This window comes from Megalops cyprinoides, chromosome 7 (assembly GCF_013368585.1).
Source record: "Megalops cyprinoides isolate fMegCyp1 chromosome 7, fMegCyp1.pri, whole genome shotgun sequence".
Taxonomy (NCBI): domain Eukaryota; kingdom Metazoa; phylum Chordata; class Actinopteri; order Elopiformes; family Megalopidae; genus Megalops; species Megalops cyprinoides.
The window spans coordinates 10,194,207-10,205,477 of record NC_050589.1 but is presented as its reverse complement, the minus strand read 5'-3'; the positions used below and the strand labels follow the sequence as shown (position 1 = coordinate 10,205,477).

At 42.5% G+C, this 11,271-nt stretch overlaps 1 protein-coding gene across 1 annotated transcript; it reads left to right on the top strand.

Annotated features, from left to right (window-relative positions):
- Positions 1-1,163: 1,163 nt before the first annotated feature.
- cxxc1a (CXXC finger protein 1a) lies at positions 1,164-9,274 on the top strand. The gene is made up of 14 exons (XM_036533206.1): positions 1,164-1,291; positions 1,962-2,083; positions 2,416-2,516; positions 2,712-2,839; positions 3,161-3,316; positions 3,747-3,896; positions 4,731-4,838; positions 4,986-5,173; positions 6,357-6,564; positions 7,099-7,209; positions 7,598-7,647; positions 7,982-8,078; positions 8,481-8,633; positions 8,900-9,274. The coding sequence occupies exons 1-14, from the start codon at positions 1,289-1,291 to the stop codon at positions 9,044-9,046; spliced, it is 1,722 nt and encodes a 573-aa protein (XP_036389099.1). The 5' UTR covers positions 1,164-1,288; the 3' UTR covers positions 9,047-9,274.
- Positions 9,275-11,271: the final 1,997 nt, after the last annotated feature.

Sequence of the window (11,271 nt, the reverse complement as noted above, 5' to 3'; positions counted from 1 at the left end):
AAACCATTTCTGTTAAAACTATGGCAAACTTTTTTTTGCACATTTATTTGTGATATATGGGTAACTTGAGCTGTTTGTGAGACGAATGCGCTTTTGTTATAAACGTACTAAACACTTTGCCTTTAAGAAAGGTGAAGATCCGCGAGGCTGCATGCTGTACCTGTGCCCGTGTTCCTCAGCGGTAACTGAATCAATCAAATCAATGGGATGACCTGTATCCGATCCGCCAAGTTACAGGATGGCAGAGACTATAGCATAGACTACTAAATTAAACAGCTGTGAGTAATGCTTAGAAGACAACCCAGAAGCTTCTACAACACTCAGGGAACGCTACTAAATGGCCAACAATTAATAATACCTTTTTAGGAAAATGTCTGTCCCACGGTGTAGGATGGTGCCCCCTAGCGCTACACATGGATTCATTTTCTATGAGGATAGTCTGATTATCATATAGTCGCATAGTAGTAGTAGGCTACCGAGAACAGTCTAGAATCCCTGTGACAATATTATACAATAATATACATATAATATATTATATAAATACAATATACATACAATAATATTAATTTAGAAACTTTATATAGATAATAATGACATATTACATTTTCTCATCAATGAATCAGAGATGTAACCTACAAGCGGGCCATACCAAGACTCGAAGAAATTTTCCGGATGTCATATTAAAATGTCATATGGGTATAGAAAGATATAGATAGATAATGTCATTTAGATGATGCATAGTTGCAATATAATAATGAATCTTCTAGCATAACATTTTAGGCATAATTTAAGGTTTGCAAGGTTTATTCGTCATCCCATGCCAAACATTTTAACCCTTTTCAGGATGAATGCAAAGATGTTATCAAGAGATACTGATGTCCGAGGAAAAGATCTCACAAAGTGCAGTCAGTTTACCTCACTTTATTGACAATGTAACGTTGTAGGATTTAGATAACTAATGACATTAGAAAACATAGATCTAATTTTATAGACAATGAAATGAATATTTATTCAGGATTATAGTATACAATATATTATATAATACAACATGCATACTTAATGCTTTAAAGTTGAATGAGAAACAATTAAGTAACCTACATTCATCTGGTTGCTTGTGAACCGGAAGCGGAAGCGAAACGCCTTTCAGAACGGTTGTTGCGGAAAATGTATGTTGTCTTTCTTTGAAAGAAAGACAACGGCTGTTCTATTACTGTGTTAACTATCGTTCGCAGTTGTAAGAGTAAATAACAGCAACGTAGTTTTCTCTGGCTTCGGCAACTTGATCGACATGGTAAGCATTGCAAGACGGTAGGGACGAGAGCTAGCTAGTTAGTTTCATAATGTAGCTACAGCTGCGAAGCTGGCAAAGCAAACATGGCTGTGGAGGGTCGCTAGCTTAGCTAGTTAGCTTTAGTCTGATCGGTTTGTATTCAGCTGCTCTGTAATGTTAACTAGTAAATGGAAAAACTGTTTAATATGATGGAACCCGTACGAAGTAAGTAACGTTAGCCAGACTATGTATAGTTACACTCTAGATTAGCAAGTTATCTAGCTGTGTCATTAAAGGTAATTAATCTTTTACAGGCTATAGCTAGTGGCTAACGATTGACATGAGAAAATATATGTTGTTCCCAATATAGCAGTCTAACTGGGTAGCCACTACAAGAACCAAATAAGAGTAGCTACTTCTGCAGTTAAGTTTGCTGGCTTGCTCGCTAAATGTTAGATTTGTCTTACCACTTGGGAAAAGTGTCTGATGTTATATATTTATATGTACTATGTCAGTGTTTTAATATGTGCACTGCTCTAGGTAGCTAAATAATAGTGGGATGCATTGTTTCTTTTAGATTTTTCACGCTTTCCTGCTGTCAGATTATTTTCGGCACATATGTCGGCTGCCTGAAAGTTAGACCGCCGATGTAGTATGTGGACGTTCCTCAGTGTTATCGTTGTACTCATAGGACAGTGAAGTGTCAGACTTCGATCAGCCGATGGGGATCGAGAGCAGTTTGGAGGGGGAAAACGGAGAGAATGCCCCGGTGTACTGCATCTGCCGAAAACCGGACATCAACTGTTTCATGATGTGAGTTCCGAGTGCCCGTCAGCTCCGTATCGCATCTGGATAAGACTGAGACCTGTTGCAGTTAAAGGGAAATGGTGCTATTGCACAGCTCTCTTGAGCACACTGGTGTGCACAGTGTTTCACAACAGTTAATTGTAAACTGTCCTAAAAATGTGCTATCGCGTCATTATTTCGTGTTGATTAATGTTTATTACCCAACTACACCTGTGTAATGTACCATACGGTTTTAATTTTGGGATTTTTGTTTACTTAGTGGGAGTTCATAAGTTGTAAGTATAGGGTGATGGGTTGTGTCACTTAACGTTTTTTTTGTACGTCACCACCCTGCACAGAGGTTGTGACAACTGTAACGAGTGGTTTCATGGCGACTGCATCAATGTGACGGAGAAGATGGCCAAAGCAATCCGGGAGTGGTATTGTGAGAAGTGTCGGAGTGAGTATCTCACCTGGACCACCTCACCTGGTCTCATTACACTGTCAAAACACGTCATCTCTGAGATTCAGTACAACTGTACTATTTGTGTTTGGATAGTTTATAGTCGTATGCTGTGACACCTCCAGCCAGTGATAAAGCCACCATTCCCTGTACCTGGGATGAAATTAGAAAACATCTCTTTCTTGTGTGTAGGGAAAGACGACTCTCTGGAGATCAAGTACCGTCCCAAGAAGACTCGTGAGAAGGAGACAGAACAGGAGAGGCTGGAGAAGCAACGAGGCACGCCTGACTTCAAGACCGACCGGCGCCGCGGATCACGGGTCTGTGAGACTCTGTTTCACTTAAAAATGCTTAAACATATGCTTTAATTATTGTTATATTCATTGTTATATTATAATATTATATCACATAATTATGATATAATCATTATATATTATACAGTTGTATTATTTTATCAATAATATATCAATAATCCCTTTTAGTACCCGCTACTCATTTTAATTTGTCAGGCGTCATTTGCAAAGAATCAGTTTCAGCTACACCCAGGGAATTGAGCTGCTCTGTTGCTAAAATCTCAGGCCCAGTCATGAGTGTCTCTTCCTCTCCGCGTGCCATTGTCCCTCCTCGTTGGCGTGTCGCAGATCAAGCGCTCGGCCCGCATGTGTGGGGAGTGCGAGCCCTGCCGGCGCACAGAGGACTGCGCCCAGTGCGACTTCTGCAAGGACATGAAGAAGTTCGGGGGCCCCAACAAGATCCGGCAGAAGTGCCGTCTGAGGCAGTGCGAAGTGCGGGCCAGGGTGAGTCCCCGCCCTGATTGATACGAAGCACCCCAAAGCGCCAAAAGCCACAGAGTGGAATCCTCTGCTTCTCACACAGTCCTGAGAATATTACACCTCTCACTATAATTTAAGGCATGGCTCCTCCAGCACTGTGAACCTGAGTTGAATAAGCGAAGGTCTAAACTAAGATGAGATGGGAAGCCAATGAAAGCAGTAGTGCTCAATGAGATGTTTGCTAATGTGCAGTTGTGCAGTTCAGCTCTGTGATGTGAGACTGGAAGTATACTGCAAGGTACTTAACCCACAGTTGCAGTTACTTAATCCAGCTGTATAAATGGATAACATTTGTGAGTGACTTACATCACTAAGTGCTGTAAGGCACTCTGGTTAAGAGCATCTGCTAAATGCCAGTAATGTTGCCTGACTGGGTGGTGTTTCACCTGAGCAGAAGATGCTGCGTGTGCGGGATGAGGAGTTCTCCATGATGAAGGAGCAGGACTCTCTGCAGAGGGACGGGCAGCTTTCTGACGATTACGACGAGCAGGAAATGGAGCTGTACCATCAGTACAGGGCGGCGGGATACGATGACCACAACATGGTAACCGCCTCCGAGCAGCTGGTCGTGGGACCCTCGCGCTTAGTCTCACAGAGCAGGCTCAGTTCAGTGGCCATGGGTTTTCATCAGTTGTTGTCAAGTGCTTAGTTTCTAATAATGTCTAAGAGCTCATTTTGCTTGCACTTTCAGGCGTCAGGTACCAGATATCCCTACACAGTTTCGGGCTGGTTTACAATGTTTTTTTTTTAGTTAGAGGTCCAATTGGTTGATTTCACTGTCATATAAGAGTAATGACATTTTTCTGCTTGTCTTATATTGCTACACAAGGCGTACGTCACTGTCAAAGTGGGAGATTGTGGTTTTGTTTTGTTGCTTTCTGTCAGTTCTAGTTCACACAGGAAATGCCTGCAGTGAACACCTTTCACTGTCATATAAGAGTAATGACATTTTTCTGCTTGTCCTATACTGCTACACAAGGCGTACATCGTTGTCAAAGTGGGAGATTGTGGTTTTGTTCCTCTTGCTTTCTGTCAGTTCTAGCTCACACAGGAAATGCCTGCAGAGAACACCTTCCACTGACTATAATTGAAATTATTTTTTTTACTGCTAGCATGTGTTTATGCTTATGTTTGGAGTTCCATGGATTATAAGGACATGACTTATTTTCTGGTGTCCTTCGTGACAAAAAATCATAGCCTTTGTTGAAGCATATTCTTTCAAATGCATAAAAATTTATTTATTTTGTTGTTTGGTACTTTTGGGTCCTGTGTAATGTTGGACAAGTTGTGTGTGCTGGAGTTAAATGGTTGGTATTTCATGATGGTGTTTAAACGTGCGAGTTGCCCTCCTTAGTCTTTATCTCTCTCCCTCCCTCAGCCGTGGCTCAGCGATGAGGAAGACGGGCCCTTCCTCGATCCTGTCCTGCGCAAGAGAGCCGTCAAGGTCAAACACGTGAAGAGGCGGGAGAAGAAATCGGAGAAGAAGGTAAGGAGACCCTCCCTCTCTGAGTGTGATTGGCACTGCTTGCTGTAGGGTTGGAGTGCCGGAATGTAACAGGTCGGGGTGCGGACTGAGGCACTGCAGTGACACGGGTGTGACTCCCCTCCCCTCCCCTCTCCGTCCTCCCTCCAGAAGGAGGAGTACAAGTCGCGGCGGCACAAGCAGAAGCAGAAGCACCGGGACCGGGTGAAGCACAGTGAACGCGGGGAGGGCCGGGACAGCGTGGGGCTCCGGCAGTGCCTGGGGCCCAGCTGCGTGGAGGCGGCGCGGCCCAACTCCAAGTACTGTTCCGAGGACTGCGGCATGAAGCTGGCTGCCAAGTAAGGCCACGCCCCATCCACAAGCGGCAGGAGAACGAGCCAATCATAGCGGAGGCTCAGGGAGCAGGGGGAGGGGCTAACATTAAAACGGCTCATATAAATCATTATCTTTCTGCCTCTTTTTCAAAGAGCAGAATGTATTCTTATACTTCTTTACCATTTCTGTGATTAAAAACCTGTATATATACAGATCCATAATTACACTAATTTCAGAATTTAATTTTAAAGGCCCCACATAAATTACCCTTTTATTGTAGATGTGGCAATAGTGTTGTGTTTTCAGTGTCGTTAGAGCTAGATTAGGAAATTGACAAAGTCAGACACCCCTGTCTAGGTGTAAAGAGCCTGTATTGGCTGAGCTGTGAAATGGGTGATTTGAGTGTGGTGAAACTGAGCAGCCATATCTCAGTTCAGCAGAAGCAAATTTCAGGGTTATTTTTTTATTGAAGAAATACATTCAATCATGAATATTTGAATGAATGACACAAGAAATAGCACATATCTTTTCTTCAAAGCCAGAGTTGGCATTGGTATAGGAGTTCACTGGCCAGGAGTAGGAGAATAGGCGTATATTAGAGCTTTGGCAGGAGCAAATGGTTTATTCATTGTGTCTGCAATTACCACTACAAATAACAGAACCACGATATGTGGTAATACATCGGGATGTGTATAGATAGAAACAGCTAGTGTGTCCTGGAGTTATGCTGAGTGCTTTATAACCTTATAGTGGAGGATCACCATGGCGCCCTGACTCCCAAACCCTTCTGCAGAAACTTCAGGTGGCAATACTTAGTATGATTCCCCACTCGCGTGGTGTGTCAGTGTTAATCCAATGATTCCCCAGTGGCCCTGTCACGACGTATGTCAGGTTCACCTGCAGTGTACTCTCTTGCGATTTTTAAGATTTGTAACGTGTACTAGTTGTGTATGTGTCCTGAGTTCAGTCTCCACTGTGCCGTAGTGTTTTCTGTTCATCTGTCCATCTGTCCCTCCGTCCGTCTATTCCTCCAGCTGCATTCACGAGATCCTGCCACAGCACATCCAGCGGCGTACTTGCAGTTTTTAAGATTTGCATCACATGTATTTGCTGTCTATGTAAAATATGTCCTGAGAGCTTCTCCACAGTGCGGTAGCCATACTGTAGCATTGTCTGTCTGCCTGTCCGTCCGTCCGTCCCTCGCAGCCGCATCTACGAGATCCTGCCACAGCGCATCCAGCAGTGGCAGCAGAGCCCCTGCATCGCGGAGGAGCAGGGAAAGAAGCTTCTGGAAAGGATCCGCCGGGAGCAGCAGTCCGCCCGCATGCGCCTCACCGAGATGGAGAGGCGCTTCCACGAGCTGGAGAGCATCATCATCAAGGCCAAGCAGCAGGTGGTGCAGCAGGACGAGGAGGTGAGCTGTTCCGGAGTGTCAGCGTAACTGCAACTTAATCTGTGCTGGTGATGCTAATTTTGGGGCGGAGGTTGTCTACCATAAATGATTATGTTGGATTTTGCTGGTGCAACCCTGTACTGAGAAATTGTACAGACACATAATGAGTATTTGCAAGTTTAACTTTAAAATTGGAAAGACTCCCGGGAGCTGACACAGGCTTACCTGTATTGGACATTGTGTTATTTAAATAATGCAACTGTGTGGTTAACCACATAAATACTTAATTTCATTAAACTTGGAGAATGGTCATATCCCAGTAGTTTTTAACAAGGTTATGTTACGTTTTGAATGTTTCATACGATAATCTGCAAGAAAGACAGAAAAAGAGACAAATAGTCTTAGGGAAAAAAGTAGAAATAAGATGACAGTAAGCATCCTGCAGCAGTCTTGGGTGAAAATAACTATACTTCATGCTTCTGTGCTTTTGCATCAGTTGGCATTACATATGATGTCTTACGCTGAGCTGACGAGCCACTTTCCCCTCTCCTGCAGGTAAACGAGGGGGACAGCGACGACACCGACCTACAGATCTTCTGCGTCTCCTGCAGTCACCCCATCAACCCCAAAGTGGCATTGAGACACATGGAGAGATGCTACGCCAAGGTGAGGGCTGAAATTCACCTCACGTGACTGACACCGGTGTGAACGAGGGGTGGTCAGGTCAGGCAGAGATAAATTAACTGATTGAGGAATGCAAATTTGGTAATTATTATCAGGAAATTATTAGGTTCGATGTGTTGTCAAGATGTAAAAAATTTTTTCAAAAACATTAAAAATAAGAAATTTATTTTCAAGGGCATCTCACGGTATCTCTTTGTTGCCCTATATGTATACAGTACTGAGAAAGGAAGTTGATCAATTGATGAAGTTAAAAGGTAACAACATTTTCACATGGTTCAGACATTGTGCAGACAACTCAGCTGATGATTGAACTGTGTTCGTTGTCATGTGTTGCACGGTTTGAATGGACTGTCTCTGTTTCCCTGGACAGTATGAGAGCCAGACATCCTTTGGTTCCATGTATCCCACACGCATTGAAGGGTAAGACTGAGTATTCTATCATATTACCATAAGGGAACATTTTTTTCTTTTATCAGAAAGTATTCAAATAAAAAAAATCTCATTATGTAATTACTTGTGTGCATTGTTCATCTGTGAATAAAAATTACTATTATTATAATATTTTATTGATAAATTGTTGCTCTAAAAATATTTTTACCATGGATATTTATCCCCAGAAAACTTGTATATATAAACACAAATTACAGCTGAGATGCATTTATTGGATGGATTTTTATTGTACTTTTTGGATGCATGTATAACTATATTCCTGACTCACACTGCTTCTTTTGCTTGCTTGTATTCGTGTGTTTAGTGCTACCAGGCTGTTCTGCGATGTGTATAACCCTCAGAGCAAGACCTACTGCAAGAGGCTGCAGGTCTTGTGTCCGGAGCACTCGAGAGACCCCAAGGTTAGCGTTTTGTGATTGTGTCTTTCATGAACAGAGAAGAAAAGTGAACATTTGCATAAAGTGTTTATGTTGGAAGACTGCTTCACCGAATTAAGGCCCAAATTTCATTTAACATCAGTTTGCTTTGTTCTATACTTGTGAATGAAGTAGTTATTCAAGTTGTTCATTTCTTACACAGTATTGTAGATTAAGGGGTCTCTGACATTAATGGAAAAAGATTTTGTAAAAGGGAGAAAGTGACACATTATTCATTTCATTACTTGAAGTTTAAATAAAGGTTTGACATGCCACACATCTCTCTCAGTGCAGCTTCAGTTAATCTGGGTGTAAAACTAGCAGCTTCCCACCCCATTACCTCAGATCTCTCACTTGCCTTTAACTGTTGTACTCTCCCTCCTGCAGGTGCCAGCAGATGAGGTTTGTGGATGCCCCCTGGTACGGGACGTTTTTGAGCCCACCGGAGAGTTCTGCAGGGTGTCGAAGCGCAAGTGTAACAAGCACTACTGCTGGGAGAAGCTGAGGAGAGCTGAGGTGGACCTGGAGCGAGTCAGAGTGGTCAGTACCATAAACACACACACACGTACGCACAAATTAACCAATCTGCGGTGTGTCTGAGTGGTCAGTCCAACACACACACAGTTGCATAATTAGTAGTGTCTGCAGTACATCCGATTGGTCAGTTTAACACTGTCTAACAACTAGTCAGGCTAATCTGAAATGGCAGGATGCGGCATGCGGGGTGTTCTGATGTGTGCCTCTCTCTCTCTCTCTGTCCCTCCCTCTGCCACCGCCACTGCCACCGCCACCGCCACCACGAACAGTGGTACAAGCTGGACGAGCTGTTCGAACAGGAGCGCAACGTGCGCACGGCCATGACGAACCGTGCCGGCCTGCTGGCCCTCATGCTGCACCAGACCATCCAGCATGACCCCCTCACCACCGACCTCCGCAGCAGCAAGGACAGATAATCGCTCGGGTCTCTGTTTGCAGGTCTACTCGTGGTCAATAATATATAGTTATTATTAGTACCCGCTCATTTGGCTCACCAAAGTCCTGTTTTGTACCCAGTGTACGTACAGAGAACTGACTGTGGGACGGCTTTGTTGAAGAAAATTTTTATTCAGATGTACTGTCTCTACTTTGATCAAGGAACTACTCAAGATGTTTTTACAATTATATATTGTATGTACTCCTTCCACCACATTGTAGAATTGTACACATTGCTTCAAATGTCTTTACGTGAATTGCGTTTTAACCGTTCTGTTTTTTTTTTATAATTTCACTTGGTTGCTTTCTCTGCTAGTGTACTCTTTATTCCCATCTTTTTCTGTGAATAAATATACAGGCTAAAACATTTTTTACATCAAAAGGTTGTTCTGTGTAATTGATATTTTTGGTATCCTTTAGTATTTTTGAGATCACTTATTTGAAGCTGAGGATAGCTGAAAATCGTGATGTTGTTTGCATAGTTCTGACGTAATTGTCTACCAAGCCAGTAATGATGAATACATGTTGTAAATACATCTGAAAAAGGGTGCGTTTTCTTCACAGCAAAACGTTTTTGATTAAACCCCTTTGTCACCCTGGAAGACATTGCATGTATAAATTCTAGTATATATGTTGTGTGCAAGTGTGAATGTTTCTATACACAAAAACATGAATTGAAAACATTTCCACAGTAAGCAGGCTAGGTGTTCTTAAATCAAAAAGTTCCTGAAATTGTTTGTAAATGAATTTTGCATTAAAATGTTTAACACTCTCACCTATTGTGACTGACAGACAGCAGGCAAAAAATAAAGAGCACCGGTTCTCTTTGGAGGCCTGTGTTTGTACTTGTAAGAGAGAAATTGTATTAAGTCTGTGTGTCTAAGTATGTGTGTCGAACTGGTGGAGCACTAAAGTAAGTTTTACTCGTTTGGTTGGCCACAGTCCTTTCTTTAACCAGTGTATTTACAGAGAAAAGTACCTTGGTTTGGGTAATGCTACTCTGCAGCATCTACCTACTGGAGCTGGGGAAATGAGTGATGAAAAGTGGGCCATGGACAGCTAAGAGTTTGTAACACGTTGCTTTGCAGATCTGGAGAGAAGGTTAACAATTGAATACTGTTGATACACTTGAGTTTCACTAATCCCAAGATTCGCATTCTGAGCTCAGATGAGTTTGAATTTGTATGCTCTTGAAATACACGAAAGCCATTTTAGGGCAGCAGTATACTAGGGAATACATATATTTACACAGTGATTTCTGACAGCACAACACTGTTCACGTGTGGGAAATATCCAGAAATGTCTCTACAATTTTTCCCTTAGGACATCATCCTGTCAAATAGCTGCGATTGCTGTAATGCCCTCCTATTTAACATAGCTCTGCCAACTTACCTGAGCATATCCCACTGCTGACTGCAGTGTGGCAAGTAAGGTTGTGTTTCTGGAGGAAATAGCAGAACTAGGACCCAAATGCAGACACCCAATCCACAACACAGCAACATTGCCAGACCTGGGTTAAAATACATTTTTATTTGCTATTTCTATGTGAAGTTGTGATTCAAATAGTATTGAATCATTTCAAAATAAATCTCACAAAACAATTGCATTTATCTGAAGTATTTGAATGATTTTCAAATACAATTCCCTAAAATACTATTCAAAACCATCAAATGTCTTTTCCCAAAACCATTTCTAACATCTTGAAATACTTTGCCATACCACTTCATGTTAACAATATGGCAAACTTTCAACTTTTTGCCCCATCACTAAAAATGATGGGGCAAAAAGAACTAGCCCAATAAACACACTAAGGCATAAAATCGGAAATGTGAGGGTATGGAGACATTTATTTAGCTTCTGACATTGCCTTTGTTTTTCTTGATTTAGTCGATTCAATTTTCTGGTTTCTCCCCTCAGATTTCCTGAGTCCTAATACGCAGCAAGGGGTAGTTAGCGATAACGCAGCGCGTAGGCTACTACTGCAAAGTTGGTTATTACCCAGCTAACACAGTCACGTTGCCCTTACGTTGCCGCAACGTAATTTAATGACCAAACATACGTTGCCAGAACGTCAAGTCCGACGTCGCGGCAACGTGGAAAGTGAAAGGTGCCATTTCTGTCCGTTGTCTGTCCGTAAGCGCGACGTCCTGGCGACTATATTTCATTCTTGCGACGTCCTGGCGACCTTATACGACCTATACGCTAA